A 22,601-nucleotide genomic window follows, 5' to 3' on the forward strand; every position below is an offset into this window, starting at 1 on the left:
CGTTTCACCCTTTGTAAGTCATCACAGCCCCACCAGTGACACAGAATCTCTGGAATTCATGCAGGCATGAAAGGAGCTAGAGGCAGGAAATGTTGTTTTACCTCCAAATCCCTCAGAACTGGGTGATCTTCAATGCCAGGGAACAGCACCCTCATGGTGTAGGTTCGGTAGTCGAGGAACGGGATCCCAGCTCCATCCAGGTCACTCGTCAGCTCATGGATATCTGTCTGCAGCTCTGCAAAGGCTGGCACAGAAACAGAGCAACTCAGGGAACAGGGAAAATCCTCACCAGAATCAGATCAACCTCACCAAAATGGGAAAAACACCCTCATGATCGGGAATAAGGAGAGGCAACATGGAGAGGAAGAACGTGGGCAAGAGCAGGGTCGCCTTTCCCACAGCTCAGCCTTTCCCCAGGGACACGTGCCAAAGTTTTCTGTGGATTTTTAATTATCAAATCCAGTCAGGACAGGGTGGAGAAAGTCTGGACTAAGGGAAAGTCAGATTAGATCCAGGTTTGAGCCACACTCACAGGGTTCAACACTGTCGTATTTTGGCTCAAAGCTTTGTGACTGTGAAAGTGGTTTAGTTTATTTTTTCTACTGTTGTTGTTTGGGATTTTTTTTCTTGTTTGTTTGTTTTTCTGTTCTTTACTTAAAACTGAGTGCTTGAGAGATGGATTTTTTGTTTGGGCTTGGTTGTTTAATAAATTTTATTTAAAGAACAGAGTTCTTTAGCACCTCTAGCTATTAAGCTAAAAGGGAGAAAATGGATCTGAATTTAGTTAGTTACAAGGTTTTTTTAAGCTTAACTATTTAATTAAAAGCTAATATCTATATTATTTATATTTTTGACTTAATAACCAAACACTTGTGACTCGTACTGTGGCACTTTCTAACCAATTTAAAAAGTACCACTTAAAAGAAAAAGGAACAAGAAGGAAAAAAGAGACAACACCCAAGAACTTCCATTTTGTCCCATACCTATTACTATATTTTAAAACATCACATCCAAACCCTTCACCAAGTGAAATCACATACTTTTATCCTAACTATACACCAGTGATTTTAACTTCATCACTGAAAAGTGGGAGCTTTCTCCAAGGCCTGAAGTCAAGAACAGTGTTCTATTGGGGGGGTCAATGTCAGAAAGCACAGAAAGCTCAAAACTCCCAGACTTTATGGTTCCAACATGAGTGGATGTCTCCCTTCTACCAAAACTGTTATCCTGCTGTGTTGGATTGATGTGGCAGCCATGTGTGTTCTGTCCCCATCTGATAAACCAGCTGGGGCAGTGCCCCTGATCTCCTGGCACACATTATCTGCTCATGGGCATCTTTAAACCAGCTGGGCAATCATCTTTATCTTCCCACAGCCCATCCTCCCTCCAGGAGATATCTCCTGTTCATGGCCACTGAGTCCCAGGGCATGGCTGATAAAATTCCATCATCCCACTGGGAGATGCTCCAGCCAGGGCAGGAGCCAAGCCTTTCCTACCCAGAGAAAAACTGACATTTTGGACACCAAGGCACCTTCTTCCCACTGCATTCCAGAGGAAAACCAGAGCCTTGCACATCATCCCTGGAGCTTCAGAGGAAACTGCACCTTCTCCAGGAGCACTGCTCCAGCTGAGCCACATCTGCCCCTGCAGGAGGATGCAGCACCATGGAATGGGACTGTGCCACCACCCTGACTGACTGACTGTGCCAGCTTGGATTCTGACTCTGGCAGGGTTGGGATTGTTCTGTGTAATACTGCATTGCTATTGGAATTTTCTTAGTAAAGAACTGTTATTTCTAATTCTCATCTCTTTGCCTGAGAGTCCCTTAATTTCAAAATTATAATAATAATTGGGAGGGAGGGAAGTTTACATTCTCCATTTCAAAGAGAAGCTTCAGCCTTTATTGGCAGACACCTATCCTCCAAACCAAAACACCTACCCTCCCCATCCTACCTTCTTTGCACTCCAGGGCCACCCTGGACTCCAGGTTGTCCATCTGCATCTGCAGGCGCTTGAGGGTGAGGTCGCTCTCCCTGGATTTGCGCTTGTAGGCGATCAGCACGGCCACGATGAAGATGATGAGCAGCCCCCCGGCCACCGCGATGCTGACGATGGCTGGCAAGCTGAGGGGGCTGTCTGGGGAGATGTACACCATCCCTGGGGAGAACTCCATCCCTCCTACACGAGCCTGGAGGGGAAAGCAGCAGAGAGATGTTGGAGTCAGGGAGTCAGGGGTCTCTCTGAAAAACTCGGAGAGAAATCAGAGTGCAGGGATTGAATTAAAGGATGGATTGAAGTATAATAAGCCACTCACACATGGACATTTAAGTAGAAATAAGTCAGTAATTTTAGGATGAGTTCTAATGCTTTTAGTAAGTGAAAGGTTTCAAATGCCACAGTAGTAGAGTGAGTTCTAGTGAAGGTTGAAACACACTGATATCTTCAGTGAAGGCTCCAGGCCCAGAGTGGTAAACAGGACTTAGTCATAATAGAGCTGTAGTAAGAATATTGCTTACATTTTTCAGATAGAACAAGACAGGTTGTCAGAGTAGTTGTATATGTAACCTGGTGTGCTAAGAAACTGGAATTCTAATAGGTTAAGGAGTGGGGGTCCAAGTTTGTATCTTAGCTTGTTGGAAAAATCCTATATAAGAGTTTGTATTGGGGAGAGTTGGTGCTTTTAGCCTTTGGCTTTTGCCAGGGCTTTTAACCATTTGCTCTTGCCATTGCTTTGCTTTGCTATTGCTTTTTGCTTTTTCCTTTTGAGACTGATGTGCTTTGTAGTAAGATGTGTTTTGCAATAAATAACCTTTTCAACTATTAGCTGCTTTGCCTATTTAAAATAACCTGACAAAGTTGGAGCCAAGAGCTTGGAGTTGGTGCCTTAGAGCACTGGGGGTCAAGAACCTGAAACTGTCAAGCAGGCAGAGGAACTCTGTCATCATCCTGGCTGAGCATGAGTGGTGACATCCCCTTGTCTCCCTAGCCAAGAGGGGAAGGATTTGGATGTGGAACAGCTTAAAAACACTTGAAATGCCAGACAGACTCACCTCTGTTGGCAATCACCACAAACACAACCACAAAAAGACTTGTGGTGAGACAAGTCATCAGTCATAACTCCTCCACATCAGTTTGGATTTCATTCTGGATTTTCCATTCCCCATCCTGATGTTTTATATGGGCCACTGATGTCACTTAGTCCCAAAATACACACACACGGAACACTGAGGTCAAGGTATGGTCTGGTGGGTCCTAACCCCACAATGGGGCAGAGAATTCCTGATCCAGTGGGACTGCAGAAATCAGAGTCACTACTTTCTTTTGACTCTCCCACCAGATCAAACTGTACTTGGAAGCCTCTGGAGCAGTGAAAATCCACCACAAACCCCACAAAACCTGGCCCACTCTTTTTACAGCCCCTGTGTTAGCCACACATTGCCAGGGTGACTGCAGATGCTCAGCAGTAGGAGTTGAACACAGCTTTTTGCTCTCCATGTACTTCCAGAGGTTCCCAGAGATGCTTCCAGCCTCTGGAAAAAGCTGCTGTGATGGGGCCTTGGTTTTAACAACCAGAAAGGAACCCTGAAAGTTCTTCTGCAAGCCCAACACATGTTCTGCTGAAGCAAGTGCCTTAGAGCCCTTTTTTTACAATGTGAGCACCACTCCCAACAGGAATCCCACGGAATTCTGCTGGCTTCAGGCTACTACAAGGCTGTCAAAGCTATTTGTAGAGTAGGCAAGGCTTGAGTGGTGGGAGAAAAGCTCTGCTGATCAGTCTGAAGTACAAAAAGGCTTTTAGGGCTGTGTTGTGGTTTGGGAATGCTGGTTGTAGATCAGCAGCAAGCTGGGAAGATGCCATGCAAAGAGCTGGAAGGATGATGAGCCCCATCCCTTCACCCCAGCTGAGCTGTGTCACAGAGGCACAGCTGGCCCTGCACAAAGGGAAAACTCTTGCTGCCAGGCAGGAATGCTCTCAACCCCAGGGCTGAGTGTTTCCCACTCCCATTGCACCTGGGACCACTGCAGTGTGGAATTAAACTGTTTTCTTCCTCCATTTTTAGGAGTTCTTCCTCACATATCCACACCCCAGCCTGGTGTTCAGCCTTGTCCTGCATCCCACTGGCTCTCAGTTAATCTCCAGCCAGCCTGGACATTTATTAATCCCTGGGTTTCCCACATCTCAGCTCAGGCACCTACTCAGGTTTCCCCTCTAGGCTGCAGGAGGAGGAAACTGGCCCAGCTGGAGCCAGCAGGAGTGACTACAGAGCAGAATCATTAATGAATTAATTTTCCCAGGTGCTCTCTACCCCAATCCTTTCTGGGGGCACGAATCTCAGTGACTTTAGCATCTCCTAGAAGTTATTCAGTCCCATTGCAGCCTCAGGGGAGAAGGTGTAGGCTGTTTCTCAGTGGGTCCTGGCCAAAGAGACACAACTACAGCCCTTATGTCATGGACAAGGCCAAAGTGAATGTCTGAAAACAGCTGATTTCCATCCACAAGATGCTCTCATGCCATTTTGGGATGGGGTCTAGAGAGAGGAAATGTCCATGATGAAAAACAAAACTAATCCTGAACTCATCTGTTCAGGTAATAGTTTCAAGATAATCAATTGCTACCATGGCACTGATGGCTTGTAGAGCATTTTCAGTGGCCAAGGGACCTCAGACATGCAGAGGGGGATGCAGCAGTAATGAGATTTTTCATCCATTTCAAAATACAAGATCCAGCTCACTTACAAATCCTGAGGTTTGTTTTTAGAATGTGGCCTGCTCAACTGCCAAAATCACATCCTAATCCATGCACTGGAAGTTGTTTCCTTTTGCCCTAGACCATTGTCCCAAATCCTCCCAGCAAAATTTTCTCTCATCTCTCATGCTTTCCTTCCTGTCAGTGGATCAATAAATAGATGAAATCTTTTTCAATTTCTCTTTCTCCAAGCCATGCAGTTCAGATGAGTCCATTCAAGGAATATCAGACTAGACTCAAACAACCCCAATCCCAAATCCCAGTGCAGATCCATCCTCAAAGCTGGAAGAACCGCCTGTCTCCATGGGTGGGATTTCTCTCAGCAAATATTCTGAGTTAGACACTGCAGCATGATTCCAGAGTCAACAAAGAGAAAAGCCACTTTCAGGCTGTGATTTATGTGAGCTGCTTCTGGCACCTTTGACACTGGGATGAGACGTTTCATTCAGTGGAAGTTCCCATTCCTTTCCATTAATGATGAAGGGATCTAAGCTCCAAAAAGCAGGTGTTCAAAGTTGGGCCCAGTGTGTTCCCCTTTAAAGGTGGTTTCATCACTGGGAAGGTCTCACCATCCACAAGTGAAGCTGCCATGATCTGAGGGAAGCTGGCTCTTGAAGAAGAAAGGCTGCAGTGTTATTGTGAGCTTTTAAAACACAAGAAAATGTGCACATCTAGCCCTGCTTCACTTCTCAATCCACTGAGTGGCTCTGGAGGAAGCTGTTTTTACCTTCCAGAAGATTGACCTTGAACCCATCAAACAACAACAAACTGGCCATTTTTAAACACTATTAATCATGAATTTTAGTGAAATGTTCTAAATTAGCTCTATGTCTGAGCCTGTTTTTTTCAACAAACTCTTGGTGGCCACCTATAGGAGTTCAGCAGTTCTGAAAGAATGTCTTTCCTGGTGCAAATTTGTCCTGGCCAAATAAAATTATCCCTTTAAGGATGAGATGAATCACACCCTAAACTTCAGCTGCTGCATTTGACCATCTCTCCATTCATTATACAGAGTCTGGTGTATGTTCCAGACTGTGTTAGGTACCAGCAGCCCTTCAGATGTATTCTACATCTTCCCTGCAGACCTTCTCTGGCACAGCCACTCATGGATCCTCCTCACATCTCTTTTTCCTTGGACAAAACTTTCCTCTGAGTTTTAGTCAATCTTCTTTTTAGCCATCGCCCAGGCCTTTTATTTCTTTGCTGTTTTTTTCCAAATACTTAACTCTGTCACTGTGTAAAAGACAGCTGAGCCAGATCAAAAGCATGTTGACATCGTGTGTCATTGCCACTGATCCTTCACTTAGAAATAATCTCTGTGTTGAACCAGTTAATTCACTCCCATGGCTCCCTCTCAGCTCATGGCCACCTCACTTTGCAAGAAAAGATTTGTTCAACAATTTCCTCAAGGTCAGACAGTAAATGTTTGGCAGAATCAGGAGGAGGAACTACTATCAGTTATCTTTTTTTCAGCTCTGATTCCAGATGCAAAGCCCATCCTTGAGCACCTCCATCATCTTCCCAGTTTCCCTGCAATATCCCTCATTTGACCAGCAACCTCAAAAAGAGATTTTTCTTTTTTAAATCTTTGTGTTCACTTAAACTCTCCCAAGCTGCAGGAGCAGGGCAGTTTTCCCAATTAGTACAGCCTGGCCAGATGTCCCTCATCCTGGATCCCCAGGGGTTGATTATTGCTCACCTGGCTTTGAGTTTGCTCTCCCCAGGACTGGCTTTGTCCATCTCTGACTAACCATATGTTTAATCATATCCATGAAAATGACAGGGAACATTTATTGCCGTGCTCAAAAGCTTTGGTTTTCACACAGAGAAAATCTCTCATTTCATTATTGCTCCTCTTGGAGAGTCTTAATGTGCTTTGCAATGAATCGAGAGTCACGGTGTATTTGCATGGCTGGAAAGGATTATTACCTCTATTTTCCAGATGACAAACTTTGGCACAGAGAAGTTAAGTAGCCACTACAAGGGATCCCAGCAGCAGCCACAAACAAGACCCAAAATGGTCATCATGAACTCTGCTTCCTAAAAGTTCCCAGAAAAATCTTTTTTTTAAGATCAAACTCTGAGTCTCATTGCACTGAAATAAATAAGTTAATATGTGACAGACACAGCTTTGGGGGGGTGCAACAGAAGAGCAGTTCTCAAGGAATGAGAAACACTGGTGTCACTTATCAGCTTTTGTTGTTCCCACCCACAGCTTGGTACAACTCCAGGGTGTTTGTTGATATGATGCTTATCAGGCACCAGCATCAAGGAATTCAAATTATTGAGAGGAAAGTAAAAAAAGGAGTAAATAAATAAACGGTGGGAGGAGGAGAAGCTCCCTCTGATGCAATCACCAGGTTCATTCTTCACAGGTTCCAGGAAGGATTTGCAGGAGCACACTAAGTTTTATAGGAGCCAAAACTCTGAAGTCTAGTCACACTATTGTCCACATCTTTTTTTTTTTTTTTTTTCTCTCCTACATAAAGGCAAATTTTAGTCACCATCCTGTCAACAAAGTGATGGAGACTAAGCTGAATTTAACAATTTCATGCAGGAACATGCTACACATGATGCCACGTGAGCATCCAGGGTTCACACAGCCCATACAAAAACAGAAGAGAGGCAAACTCTCCTACTGGGAGAGTCTGTGTCCACAAAGATCTCCAGGTCATTTTTCCACTATTCCACTTCTCCAAGCTACCCTTGATGAGAATATTACACCAAAAAGGGTCCCTGATGTTTCTGGGAGGGCAAACAGTGATGCAAACCCCTTGGAGCCCTCTGCCACCTCTTCAGCCCTCCCAAGCCACCCAGGGAGCAGAGGCTGAGGGTCAGGCATCACTTACCATCACCTTGTGCCTTCCAATGAGGTTTGGGGACTCACAGAGGAGCTGCACATCTGACACTGTCACTGCACAAGGCTTCTCACCCACCAGGACTGTGTAGTTCAGTTTGGCATTGCCTCCTGCCACCGGTGGGATCAGATTCCTGCCCTGCACAGAAGGAACATCACACCCCAAAATAACCAAATAAACATCAGGGAAGAGTTTTTCCCCCCTCTGGTTCATTCCTGGGATACAAGTGTTGGTGTAGTATTTTTTAGGTGTGGATAGTGATTCCTAACACTGCTCCAGACCAGGTTGGATGGGGCTTGGAGCAACCTGGTCTAGTGGAAAGTGTCCCTGCCCATGGCAGGGGGTTGGAATGATATGGTCTTTAAGGTCCCTTCCAACCCAAACATGATTCTATTATGTCATTTGTAGTTCACCATTTGCTCACACAGAGAGGAAAAGCCAATTTAGAAACTCATGCAGAGAGCAGCAGGAGTGACAGACTCAAAGCAGTCACAGTGACCTGACCTGCTCCTCCCTCTCTGCAAGTGAACGAGAAATGTTCCATCCAAAAAGTCCTGCACAATAAAACCCTCACTAAACATTGTCAGAAAAGTCAGACCCCTTTCCAAACATGCAAAAAGCATCTGCAGGTAAAATAATTCCTTTGCATATCCACCATGTAAAAATAGCAATACAGAAATGCTGCATCATGAAATTCCTTCTCTGTATTGCTGTGAAGTTTGCAGAAATGGCAAAGAACTGGTGTGGGTTTAAACAAGGTTGAGAGAAAGGTCTTGAATGCACAAGAAAGGAAAACAGAGTTGGGTATTTCACTGTCAGCCACACTGCAAGGGTAAAAGATGTTCTCTGGTGAACAGCAGTGGGTACAAGTTTAGGCTGCACACAGGAGTTTATAATTTTTAGTTATGGGTCTGGGCAGTGCTTGGTGTTTGCTGGTGGTGACTCTGATATAGTTCCATAAGGGGCAAGGAGTGGGGGAAATTTCTGGGGTGCAATCAGGATAATTTATGGTAGGCACAGAGAGACAAGAGGCAGAATTTGTTTGTCCTTCCACACCAAGTCCCGGGTCCCCATCTCACCTTCAGGATGATGGGACTTCCAGGCTTCAGCTCCAGGATCCCTGAGGGATTGAAAACCTCGAAGATGGGGTTGGGGTAGTAGGTGAAGTTGGTTTTGTTGAGGATCAGCAGGGACTGAACATTGTCAAGGATGAAGCCAAACTCCTCAGGGCGCTCAGCGAGCTCAGACTGGTGATTGGGGTCCACAGCCAGTGCTGGGGCCTGGCAGGTCATCTCTGTGCTGTTCTGCACCTCACAGTTCTGGGGAAAAAAAAACAAAAATGAGTGTTTAGGGGAAATAGGGACCCTGGCAGGTCATCTCTGTGCTGTTCTGCAACTCACAGTTCTGGGGAAAAAACCCCAAAACAAGTGTTTATGGGAAATAGGGACCCTGGCAGGTCATCTCTGTGCTGTTCTGCACCTCACAGTTCTGGGGAAAGAAACCCAACACAAGGAGTGTTTATGGGAAATGCCCCCACCCTTCCTTTGCCTCTCAGGGAGAGGGAGGAACAGACTCCCATGGTTATCCTGGGACAGGCTGGTGCTCCACTGCTTCCAAACCTTCCCCATGACACAGCCAAGGCTGGGCAGGGATTAGGAAAACCTTGCTGAGGAGCAGTTTGCACTTCAGCAGGGCCTGCTGTGCCTATTGAGAGAGCTCAGCCTCTGTTGCCAGCACCAGCATCTTTCCCTGACTTAGTTTCCTTCTGGAAACACGAGTTTCTTCCCTTATTTTTTGCACAGCACAGATTAGTCAAAACCTCGCTGCCACCTTGGTCTCACACTCTGGTTGTTTTTCCAAGTGTTTCTGCAGTGCATGCTCAGTTGTGCTCAGGATTCCAGTTTGGATATCAGGTTACCTGAAATGAATCCCAGCAGGCTGGAGAAGCAAAGACAAAGGTGAAGGTCTCAGAAAACCCTGAAGTTTGGTTCCAGCCCTGCCAAAACCCTTTTTGTGCATGTCCTTCAGGGATGAGATAATACCTTGGGAAACAAATCATGCCCTCTTTTTTGGGATGCAATAGGAGATTTCAAGCTCCAGAGGAGTCAGCCAGTCCCTGGGCATGTCCCCTGCCCAGCTCTGCAGCCATACTCACATTGACATGCTCCTTTCCACCGTGCTTTGCCCGGATCTGGGGGTTTTGGATGAGGTCCAGGTGAGTTCCCCACACAGCAATGGGAGTGTTGCCACTGGAGAATAAGAAATGGAATTAAAGGATGAACCCAGCTAATAGATGTCAGGACTCATCACAGCACGGATGGGTGATCTGTGCTCCTAAATGTTGGTTGCAAGGTGTCTGACAATGTCTTGCTGTCCCATGGAGAGGGAAGGAAGAACAAAACAAATAATTTTTTATTAATTCATAAGGGGAGAAATAAGTAAAGACAAATGATTGCTAAAACTGCCATGTCAGGCAGCCTCTGGGTGGTTCTCATTGTCAGGTTTCAGCAAGCTTTGGGGATGAGAACAGTGGAGATTTATCACAGGGTCTTTAAAATGGTCCACAGGCTCCATTTCCTACACCACCTCAATCAGCCAAAGAACTATAAAATATTCTGAATTGGAACACATAAGGATCATCCAGTCCAGCTCCTGGTCCTGCAGAGACACCCCAACAATCCCACCCTGTGTCTCCCTGGGAGTGGTGTCCAAACAGCCCTGGAGCTCTGGCAGCCTTGGGGCTGTGCCCATTCCCTGGGAGCTGTTCCAACCCAAAATGCCCTCACAGACACAGACCCATGGAAACAGCTCTGGAGGATTTGGGGTTGAGCTCTTGTCTTGGGTTGCCATACAGGATGTGGCCAGCAATGTGTGTTCTGTCCCAGCTGGGGCAGTGCCCCTGATCTCCTGGCACACATTATCTGCTCATGGGCATCTTTAAACCAGCTGGGCAATCATCTTTATCTTCCCACAGCCCATCCTCCCTCCAGGAGATATCTCCTGTTCATGGCCACTGAGTCCCAGGGCATGGCTGAGAAAATTCCATCATCCCACTGGGAGATGCTCCAGCCAGGGCAGGAGCCAAGCCTTTCCCACCCAGAGAAAAACTGACATTTGGGACACCAAGGCACCTTCTTCCCACTGCATTCCAGAGGAAAACCAGAGCCTTGCACATCATCCCTGGAGCTTCAGAGGAAACTGCACCTTCTCCAGGAGCACTGCTCCAGCTGAGCCACATCTGCCCCTGCAGGAGGATGCAGCACCATGGAATGGGACTGTGCCACCACCCTGACTGACTGACTGTGCCAGCTTGGATTCTGACTCTGGCAGGGTTGGGATTGTTCTGTGTAATACTGCATTGCTATTTGAATTTTCCTAGTGAAGAACTGTTATTCCCAATTCCCATATCTCTTTGCCTGAGAGTCCCTTAATTTCAAAATGATAATAATTTGGAGTGAGGGGGTTTCTATTCTCCATTTCAAAGAGAAGCTCCTGCCTTTATTGGCAGACACCTGTCCTTCAAACCAGGACAGATTTATAGCCCCATGTGTAACCTACTATCAAACCTCACCCTGACTATGACAGTGCCACTTCAGTGAACTCTGTGGTGCCACCAGGAAACCCAGCCCTGCAGAAATTCAAATAAATTGAGCCAAAGTCTTCAGCTTTGGTGTGCATCAGGCACTGGCCTGGTTTCCATGTGGAAGAACAGGATCCAACACCAACAGAGATTTCCAACCTCTGTGTCCCCTTGCTCAAAGGCAAATTTCCTGACAAAGCCAACTCCCACAAGCCACAGCCCACAGGCATCTGGAGGATTTTCTCACTTTTATGGGGAGATGTAATGGAGCCCTGATCACTTTCTGCAGTCACTGTCACCACAAGGAAACAGCTCTCAGAAAAACTCTTCTCTCCTTTCCCCTTTTCTCAGATACATCCTTCTCTCTTTCCCCCTTTTCTCAGAAACATCCTTCTCTCTTTCCCCCTGCCTCTTCCAGCTGCAGCCAGAAACTGTGGGACTTCAGGGAATGTAGGAGAAGGAGGAAGGAAACTGTAGAACCATTCCCAAGGTTCTCAAGGTTGGCTGTGAACACCACATTAAGGAGAAGGGTTCACCACAAGCAGCTTTGTCCATCCCAAATTAAAGCAGCTCTGATCTGTCAGGGTGAGCATGAGGTGGGTGCAGAGTGATCCAGGGCTGAAAGGAGAAAAGTTACCCAAGGACACAAAAGATCCAGGGCTGAGTTACCCAAGAACACAAAATCTTCACCTGTCAGGGCTCACACAGCCAGGACAGGAGGAGGAAATGGCATCAGCAGCTATTTCAGACATCACAGCCCCATCTCTGAGGGTTTCCCAGCATGAGGAGTGCTCTCAGCAGCTTCAGCACCTGCTCCTATAACTCCCTTTGGAAACTGTCCAGGATGCAGTTTATTTCCTGCTGGGAAGGGGAGGCCATGTGGAAATCAATGGGATTGTGAAAAGAAAGCTCAGAATCCCTTTCCTGCCTCCAGGTAAAGCTGCACGTGCAGGAAAGGTGAAGCATGTGCATTATAAATGAGAAAACACCAGAGAATAAACACCCTGTGAGGAAGGAGGCAACAAATCTCCCCCATTTCTGACCTTTGTTCTCAGTGCTCTTCATTTTTCTTCCATTATTAATCAGCTGGGGAGGCAGGAATGAATGCAGAGACACACAGAATAGCTGCCAGGTTTGGGTGAGCTCAGCTCCAGCCCCTCCAGTGGCACCCAATTGATGCACCAAACAGTTTGGGTTTATCCAAAGAGAACTGGCACAACCACATCTTCCAGCTGGTACTCCTGGGACACCTCTCCTCATGGCCTTTCACTCAAAAACTGGTCCAGGCTTAGGGCAACATTTGACCTTGAGTTTTGCAGAGTATCTCAAGATTTTTCTCTCTGAAATCGTCAGCTATTACAGGAAATTGCTAATGGGAAATTTTACAGGGCAAACTCACATTTTGCTATTTCCATAAGAACTGGATGAGTTTTTTTTTGAATGCACAAGGGATCCTGCTGAAGTCACACAATGCTTACAAGAGATTTTCTCTTCCCTCTCTTACAGAAAAAATATACCCTCTCCCCAAAATTCAGCTTCCCTGTAAAGATTCCTGACATCATCCAGGGACAGCTCATTCTTCAAAACCCGGAATTGTATGAACCAAATTGTTCTTTCTTCACTGTCCTGGATCTTCTGAATTTTGCCTGTGAGCTTTTATATAAATAATAAAAAATACTTTTATTGCTATTGTTACACAACTTAATAATAATATAATTACTGATATAATTAATCTCTGCTGATTCAAAGTAGAAAGGATTTTATATCTTTACTTGCCTGAAATTTTTACGTGATCCACAAAAATCCAGTGTGTGAACACACCTACAGGTATTTATGTCTATATAAACACAAATCCTTTTATTTAATCAACCAAACCTGTGCACACAGTTTAAAACCCACATATTAAAAATCCTCTGTTTGGGTTGGAATCTGAGCTTGCAGGCTCAGACCACAGGTAATAAACACAGCCACAACACCTGACCAGAGAAAGAAAAAAGGTAAAGCAGTTTTTTGTTTGTTGAAGACTTAAAACCACCCCCAAACCCTCTCTGGCTTGAAAATAAAGTAAATAAAACAGTTTCTTGTCTTTAAAATTACCAGCAATTGGCATTTGTGGCTGTGTCTGGATGCTCAGCCAGGTGGGAGCAGAGCCTGGAGACCTGCTGCTGCCCAGCAAAATAACAGAGGTGCCAAAAGCTCTCAGAATTTAACTGTTTATTGTCCCAAAAGACCCTGATATCATTTTCTGCCTGCAGACTCAGGTAATTGCTGGATGTAGCTCAAATCAAACCCAGATCAAAAGTATTAATGGAGCCTCATAAAATTTTATTTACTTGCCAGCCCAGCGTGACTTTTTTTTTTTTTTTTTTCTGGCTATGAAAGTAAATTAGCAGTGATCTTTTCTTTATTGTCTTGAAAAATAGCCCCTGAAAAGGTTTTTAAGCCAGGCTTGGTACATTCATTCACTGTTTTAGCAAAGCTGGTTTAGTGGCAATCAGCCCCACAGTTACAGCACCTAAAACTACCCCTGACACCCCAAACCCCTGTGGTAATCCTGGATATTCCATCTTCTCTCTCCAGGGCTGTGCACCTTTGGAGTGACTCAAAAGTGCTTCAGCAGGAGGATGAAACTGGTTAAAATGGGCATCTCTTAATCTTTAATTTGATGGTCCTGAATTTCAGATGAAGAAAAGCAAAGAAGGAGGTTGTACCCAAAAATTCCATGAGTGATGAGACAGGTGCAGTCCCAGCCATCCATCCCAGCAGCTACACACCCACAAATAATCTAGTACTCCCTAAACAAGGACTTCACCCTTATTTCCATTATCCTGGGATTTGGGGTGGGAGATGCCATCCATCCAGCCATGGGACACACAGTCCCTGCACCTCCAGGCTGAGCAAAACTTTGCCAACACACCTGAGGCATTTCCTTGGCTGCTCCTTCACCTGTGTCTGGCAGCTTCAGCAAAGAAACCACTTTTAAAGCAGCACTGAGCTCACTTTATAAGGGATTTCTCATTTCACTGATAACCTGGACTCTGACTGAAAATAAAAGCCCCACATGGAAAATCCCAACATTAAAGCTTCAAGCCCAAAGTGCAAAGACTCAATCTGGCTAAATCAGTAAATTCCCTCCCCGTAATTAAAGGCACTAATTGATTTGTGAAACCATCTTTGGGATGGGAGCTGAACTGGGGGGATTTACAAGCCCTGCTGCTAATCCCCAGGGACTCCAATCAGTCCAGTTTGACAGGGAAGCAGAGAGCAGCTGTGGATGAATGAGGGGACACTAAGATTTTTTATTTTTTATCTTTTCAAGGAAAAATCAGTGCATTTAATGACCAATTTCTCTCTTTCTGAGGTCATTTCTCCAGGCTTCTAAGAGTCTGGTTATTACTTTGATGCCTTCCACAACCAGGGCAAACATTGCTCTCAGGCACCTTCACGTGAACCCTATGAATTCACCAAAGCAGCATCAAGAGAAAAAGGGATTCTAACGAGGAGAAAGGCTCCTGAAAAGGGCAGGGAGCAGGGTTCCCATTGTGTTTCATCTCAGGACAGAGCCCTGGGGCTTTCAGGCACCCTGGCCAAACAGGCAGTGCTCAGTCCTGAGGCATCAAGTCCAAAAGGGCTGTGGGAAATGTAGGAATTTCATGTCCAAGAGGGCTGTGGGAAATGTAGGAATTGCAGCTTGCAAACTGTGAGAGAATGAAATGGTTCATGGGCTTAAATATTGCTGAAATCATGGAAAGGTTCCTGGCCACTGCATCAAACTGCAAAGAAGCAGCTGTGACACCAAAGGCACCCCTCCCCAAATACAGCTACAAACAGAATTTGGAGTCTGGAGGGAAATTGGGGTAAGAAAAATGTGATACTGTTGTCCAGTCCTCCCAGGTCTAAGCAGAAGAACGTGATACTAGAAGGGATATTGGTGGCTCAAACCTCAGGGCAAGCTGCCCATGAGCAAAGCACCCACCCAGGGGCCAGCACAGCCCAGCTCAGGCTGCAGCTGCTGTTGGACCAGATAAGGGAAGAGGCAAACCCTGGGAGGTGGAATTTTGTCTGTGATAACTCCCCTGCCCAGTGCTGGGACATTGACACAGAGCCTGAAGGGTTCAGTCTGCTGCTGGGCCATGATGGGACATCCTGGAGCCAACTGGGCTGGTGCAAGAAGCAGCTGTATCCATTTAGAAGGTGTCAAAAACTCATGAACCATCACGTTCCATCATCCAGGTGTCCCTGATCCACAATTTTCCATCATCCAATGGGAAACTCCCTGCTGAACCTGAATATAAACCCAACAGAGTTTGTGTTTTGGGGGGTTTTCTTCATCATTTTTTTGAGATGGTCCTTATCATCTGATGGATCCACTCTGTAACCATCACTTCAACCAACACTGAAATTGCAGTGACCAGGTTTTTTGTGGAGCCTGTGAGTGGTGCAATCTTTCTGCTCCCATCCTTTCCTTTTCTTTCTTGAGCATTTTCTTATGTGATGTTTTTAGGCTTTTATATTATTTTCATATTGCTAGAGATAATAACAATAATGGCTATGTAGATGCTTTCCCCTGCCACCAAATTGTTCTGAAATAAACCTATATATATATTTACAATATATATAAGTATACATATATATTTATACATAAAAATATATACATATACACACATATATACCTATATATATGTAGGTATATGTATATATACTTTAATATGTTTTTTTATATTTATAACATATATTTAAAAACACTGATAATTCAGTATCAATTCACTCTAATCCATCCCAAGGAATCTATTGGCTCTGGGAAGTCTCTCTGCACAAATTCTTGATGGACACAATGCTTGGAAATCAGTTTTCTACACCAAGGACCAAAGTTACATAGCAGTGCTCCTTTAAAAAAAAAAAAGGGAATTGAGAGAAGGGATCCCCTCTGAGGGATACTCACCTGAAGATGCTCCACTCAGGCTCAATCCTCAGGATGGTGGGATCCTCTACATATTCATAGTGCAGCTCCTGGTGGATCTTGGCCTTGTCCACTCTCACAGACACCTTCACCTTCTCAAAGCCTTCATAGGAGGCTGTGGTGTTACAGACAATGTGCTTGGTGGATCTCCTGGGAGGAGGAGAAAATAAATGTGAACCAGGTGCTACCAAAACCAAAATGGTGCCATAAAGAGCCCAGTTATTTATTCTCATCTCCTGTGAACCAAACCTGTGCACTGAAGAGGTGAAACTCGGTGTGAACCACTTAGTTCCTGTAGCAGTGCCTGGGGAAGTGGCATTGCCTTTTCTCTAGTTTAAATAAAACCACAAGAGCCCTCATCTCTCAGGACTCAGAGTAAAATCTGAACCCCAAGGGCAGTCCAAACCAGGCCTCTCTCCAGAATTATTTCTCTGTGATTAAATATTTGATGGATGTTTCCTTCCTGCCTGCAGACATGTGCAGCAGCAGCTCATAAAAGGGGTGTTTGCACCTCAGCTTTGCAGTCTGGGATCATAAAGTTTACTTTGCATTAGGACTGTAAGTCTTGTTTAAGTGCAATTTGCAGCGTGCCTGGGACCTTTGGATGTGCTAATACAGTGGGAAGCATTTTATGATTATATTTAAAAAGGATTCTGCATAAACCTTTCCTTTTTAGCAGGGCTCAAAACCAACTCCAGCTCTGCATTCCTTTCAAAATGAGTCAAAAATCCAGGCACTAAACATTCTCAGTCTTCCCAGTCCTGTAATTTGTGCTACAGCCTCATCTTATACCCCCAAAATGGGGCTGGAAGTGACTTCAATGGCTGCACCCTCCAGGTGCCCTCTAAATTCCCCCAAAAAACAGCTCTCCATCCCTCCTAAAATTCCCCAGTCCCCAGCGAGCATCTCCAAGCAGCTGTGGCTCCCACTTGGCATCTCAAATCACAGGCTGTGACTTCACCCTGCTGGATTTTGGATGCTGGGTGACTCCACAGTCGTGACAGGCTGCTAAAGAGGATCCCCACAGCCAGCAGAGAGAAGGGCATTGCCCCAGGGCAGCGCTCCCAGGTCTCCTGTGAATGAGCTCTTCTTCTGCCAAGGACATATTTGGGAAGAATGTGCCAACTTCATCTTCAGCCCCCATCACTACTGGCAGCAAAATGTGTTGCCCTGGGTAGTTGTGAGCTGTGGGAGCCCCTGGGAATGGGATTCAGGCTCATTCTCACAGGGATCAGGGAACATCCAGCAGGTAACACTGACATTAAGCCTCTGAAGTGCCATTGAGCAGGAGCCAACACAGAGCTAAAATGTTGCAAATCATCCATTTCTTAGCGCTGCAGGACTATTCTGGGATAAAAGGGAGGTGGTTTAGTACTTCAAACCCATGTTGTCAGATTTTCTTTGTCACCTCTACTAAAGCAGGGACATGAAAATGAATCTTTTAAACGATGCACTCCCAGAGCAAGTAGCAGAGCACAGGACCGTGGAGAATTGTACTGAAATTTGACAAGAGGCCACGGGAAAAAGCACATCAAATACCAGTCAAAAACAATGAAATAAATCCTATTTTCTCTCCCCAGAACATGGCCAGCAAGGCTGTGCATGGTGCAGAATGCACAAGTCCTGTTGCAGCAGAGACATTGCCATGAGCAAAGGAGGCACCTGAAGGACAAGGTGCCAGGGCTGCAGGAGAAGTTTCCTGCCTTTAATTGGCATTTAATCCTTCCTACTCAGGCAGGGGCAGCAGGAAGGGCTGGTCTGTACCTGTAGAAGAGGCAGGGCTGTCGCCCAAAGGTCACAATGACATTGCTGCCAGCGTTGAGGTTGTTGCCTGTGATTGTCACCTGGGTGCCACCCGACACTGGTCCTCGCTTCGGCTTCAGGTCAGACAGAGTCAGGGTCTGTGGAGGCAAAGGGAGGTGCTGGAGACACAGCAGAGGAGCAGAGGGACCTTCCCTCTCCTGTTAGAGAGAGGGAGGCATCCCCAAGGATTAATCAGGACTTCCAGAATTGGCCGTGTCTTCTGGCTGGTGACAGAGCCTGGGGTGACACCAGCCCTGTCAGAGACACTCTGCTCGAACACCAGGTTTGGTGGGATGAGTTCAGACCCAACCCCAGCCTGTTCTCACCCCTCCAAAATGTGACCTGCCCTTGTGCCCACTCAGAAATACTCCTGCAAAGACACATCCATGCCTGGAGCACCTTGGGTCACGATCTCTCATCCCCACTGCTTGTTTGGCACAGCTCAGGGGTCTTTTTGCTGTCACACAACTCCAGCTCTGCAGGATAACTCAGGCAGTGAACTGCTTTGATTGGATCTTAATGGGGAATCTGCACCTCCAAACTGCAGGACTCACAAATGATGAAAATTGGTTTTGAAAAGATCGCTCAACTTTTTTGATTCTCCACAGAATGGTTTGGGTTGGAAGGGATCTTAAAGATCCTCTCATTCCAACCTCCTGACGCCTTCCACTGTCCCAGGCTGCTCCAAGCCTCATCCAGCCTGGCCTTGGACACCTTCAGGGATGAGGCCCAGCTTCTTTGTCCTCACCACCCTCACAGGCAACAATTCCTTCCCAATATTCAATCTAAACCTGCCCTCTGGCAGTGGAAATCCATTCCCCCCTTGGATGGAGGAGAGCTGTGGCTCAGCAGAACATCTGAGTTTGTTCCACATAGGATCCCAGAATCACAGAGGTTGGAAAAGACCTCCAAGATCATCAATCCCCTTCTTGACAGCCAGAACAGAGCACATCCAGCTGTTCTTTGAACACCTCTAGGGATGGGACTCCATCCCCTCCTGGTGCAATTTCGATGTTCAACAATCCTTTCCATGAAAAAAAATCCTACTGATGTCCAGTCTGAACCTTCCCTGGTGCAAAATGCCCATATGTGACCCTAAATCTTTCTCTTATCTGACTGGGATGTTGAGGCAGCCTGGAGCTGTCCTGCACTGACACATGGTGGTGGTGCTCCTGCCCAGGTGTCCTCTGAAATGCCACAGCCAAAAAGCAGCACTGCCCACTTGAACACTTTTTCCCTTTTCTTGCTGATCTTCTGAGCCTCTTTTCCCAGCCTAACACAGAGCTGTGTTAATATATCAAAGAGGGGAACAATTCCTTTAGAGGCCCCAAATCTCAAACCTCTTTTTCCTACCTGCTACTCTCACTTCTTCCCCAAATCAAGATAAAATACTCGTGCTCTGAAGGCACAGATCACCCTGTTACCACAATGCAGAGAGGAGACATCAATATTCAGGGAGAAATTTGGAGTTACAGTTTATTCTTTCATTTGCATTTTAATAGAAAAACTTTCCATTCAGTCCCAAGTGAAAAGCTACTATATGCATTTAAATGAAGATTATTTCTTTCCCCCTCTCTTTAAGAATGATGACACAAGTGCTTGAAGCTCTCAGCTCCTCTGAGCGAGCAGGTACATCATGCAGTCACCTTATTGAGCTTTGGAGACCATTAATCCATGTTTATAAAACCACCTGACACACACCACAGCTCCCACTCTCACACACACAGAGCCACCTCTGTTCCCTGGCCCCTCTGGTTTAATCATTTTGAAAAACAGCGGCAAGATTTCCATTTTTCCATTCTGCTCCTATTCTAAATGCAGCTCTTGGAGAGAGGGCAGAACATGAAAATCAGACTTACGGCTCTGTAGAAGGATTTATTGTCAGAGCTGGGCACTTTTTGTGTTTAAACCTGGCTGGTTTTCACCTGATGGTTTGGAAGCTGGTTTTATATTTAGAATAATGGAATTTTTGAGGTTGGAAAAGACCTCCTAGGATCAGCAAGTCCGAGCATTAACCCAGCACTGCCAAAGCCAACAGTAAAGCACCTCTCCAAGAACCAGGGACAATGATTCCACCACTTCCATGGGCAGCCTGTGCCAGTGCTTGGCAGCATTTTCATCAAGAAATTTCACCTAAAATCCAATCTAAACCTCCCCTGGCCCAGCCTGAGCCCATTTCCTCTCCTCCTGTCCCTGTTCCCTGCAGCAGAGCCTGGCCTGGGGCTGTCCCCTCCTGTCAGGGAGTTGTGCAGAGCCACAAGGTCCCCCCTGATCCCCCTTCCCTGGTCCTGCTGGCCACACTATTCCTGACACAATCCAGGTGCCATTGGCTGCTTGGCCACCTGGACACACCTGGCCTCATGTTCAGCCACTGTCAACCAGGTCCTTTTCCACTGAGCCATTTCCAGCCATTCTCCAAGCCTTGGAGTGTGATTTTCTGGGAATATTCTCTAGCATTCTCTTTTAATGGCATAAAAACTGCAGGAAGAGTATGGAAATGTAAAGGATGCACTTCAATACTTCTCCTTTATGCTCTGGGCACCATCTCAAGCCCTGATGGCAACTCCCTTATTGATGGACACCCCCACCAGTGCAAATTCCTGCTGATGGATGATGCTGGGAGGGGAACTCCCACCTGAAGGAAAATGGGTTGGAATGGCCAACTTGGTACTCAAAGCACAGCAGCACTGCAGCAGTATCTGATTCAAAAATCAAAGAGGAACATTTGAGTTAAAGACCTTTGTCCCACCCTGGGTAGGTTCCCTGCCTTCTCCTTGGGATGGATAAAGCAGCCACAGCCACACCAGGAATGCTCCTTGGAAAATCACTGCTGTGTCTGGGGACAATCTTAAAAATGGGTTTGTGGCTCAGTTTTCACAGTTGTGATCAACCCTTAATTACCCACAGTGGCCTTGTTGAATATGGCACAGCACAGTCACAGCAAAACTCGTGGAAAATGCAAAGAGGGTTTTGTGGATCAGTGATGGGCTGGAGAGTGACAACGAGGGAAGGAGGAGTGGAAATTTTGTGCATTTCCTAGGATTTTACCTACTTTCCTCAGCTCCCCAATCCTTTCTTTCCTCCAGCATCTCCTACACACAGGTTTTTCCACAGAGAAGAACCATGAGAGCTGGGTCTAAACTTCCCTCCATGAAACTTATCAAGACCTTGGCTCCCCTTCCATTCCTCCTGGGAGCACAGGAAGAGCAAGATGTGACTCAAACACACCTGGGCTGCCTTTCTAGAAGATCCACAGTAGCAGCAAGAAGGGAAAAGATGAAAGGATGGATGGGAAATGCCCTCCCAAACAAGGATTTTAGGAGCAGACTCAGAAGAAATGTAGAGCAGCCCACAGCACCTGCACTGAGACACAATATTTTCATCTAAAGCCAGAATAAAAGTAAACTTTCTTCAGCACCCAAATTGAGAAGTGAATATAATATTTTTTTTCATTGAAAGACTGGGGCAATAATCACAGCAAGAAAATGAATAACTGTGAAAAATATATTTCATTTAGATCATCATAAATTTCATTTCAGCTTTGTTTCCCTCTTGGCTTATTGTACTTTCTAATGCAGTTTGCAGGTTTTGATCACAAATGAGTTTAAAACAAATGAGCAGCTATTTGAATTTAAAAGTTCTAGTTAGAAAGGTGGAGAAGAACTATTCTGGCATCTTGAAACTAAGCCACCTCTTTCTTAAAACACTGAAATTAAATACTCTGTTGAGTCCAACCCATCATCTCTTTGAATTCTTACAAAACATTGAAATGCTGAACCAATTGTCCCACTTTGACCAAGTTTTTCTTCAAACCTCTCGAAAAGCAATTTTCCAGAAGATTTGCTATGAGTCAGGAAGTGACATTTATCTCCCAGCTGATGCCCTTCCTTGGTTTTCAAACATCTTCTTTCCCTTCAAGCTGCCACACACCACTGCAGGATGCCAAGGCACGTTGAGATTCCTGCAGCAGCTTCTCTGCCCTCCTGGCAGAAAAATCAAAAAACCACAGCTCCCACTGCTAAAGCAGGGGACACAGGAGAGGGGATATGATGGGCAGGCTGGAGAGTGGCTGTATTTTGGGGTTTTTTTTGTGTCTAGCACAAAGGTAGTGAGGTGTTCAGCAGAGAAAACCCTGGTGGCTCCACGCTCGCCCTGGCAAGCGGAGGGAAAAGCTGTCACAGATGGACACGGGTGATCAGAACCAGACAGTCATTCCAGGAGTGGCAAAAGGTGACAGGATGAAGTGTAATGTCCTGGAAAGAGCCCTTCTGGCTGCCTGGTAGGGGTTTTCTCTCAAGGTGTTTCTCTGCCCCCGCCGCCGCGACACCTGAGTGACATCGGAAAATACAGAGAAATTTCTGTAGCTTGAGGGGGGAATCCAAGAGATTTGCATTCATTACGAGTTCCCTTTACCATAAAGAAATGCTCAAGCATGAGAATCATTTCAGAAGAGACCCATTCTCTTGCAAGAGTCAGGAGCTTTTGATGGGAACAAAGGGACCCTCTCATCTTGAACCTGCACAGATCTGAACAGATCAAGGCCAGACAATTCTTGCATGTCCCCAGCAAGGGGCCTTAGAGGAATAATCAGGTCTCTCGGACAAGGAACATCATCAGAAGGGAGGAAAAAAAGCACAGGTTGAGTGTACAACA

At 45.9% G+C, this 22,601-nt stretch overlaps 1 protein-coding gene across 3 annotated transcripts in view; it reads right to left on the minus strand.

Moving 5' to 3' along the window:
* The window catches only part of PLXNA4 (plexin A4), a 424,069-nt gene that overhangs the window by 43,826 nt on the left and 357,642 nt on the right, over window positions 1-22,601 (minus strand). For all 3 annotated transcript variants that reach the window (XM_079303970.1, XM_079303969.1, XM_079303971.1), the window contains 7 exons: window positions 17,910-18,046; window positions 16,128-16,295; window positions 9,761-9,854; window positions 8,685-8,924; window positions 7,597-7,743; window positions 1,954-2,188; window positions 102-244 (listed from right to left, as the gene is read on the minus strand). In XM_079303970.1, coding sequence (XP_079160096.1) covers window positions 102-244; window positions 1,954-2,188; window positions 7,597-7,743; window positions 8,685-8,924; window positions 9,761-9,854; window positions 16,128-16,295; window positions 17,910-18,046 — 1,164 coding nt within the window. The remainder of the gene's footprint in view (window positions 1-101; window positions 245-1,953; window positions 2,189-7,596; window positions 7,744-8,684; window positions 8,925-9,760; window positions 9,855-16,127; window positions 16,296-17,909; window positions 18,047-22,601) is intronic.

This window comes from Erithacus rubecula, assembly GCF_903797595.1.
Source record: "Erithacus rubecula genome assembly, chromosome: 4".
Lineage (NCBI taxonomy): Eukaryota > Metazoa > Chordata > Aves > Passeriformes > Muscicapidae > Erithacus > Erithacus rubecula.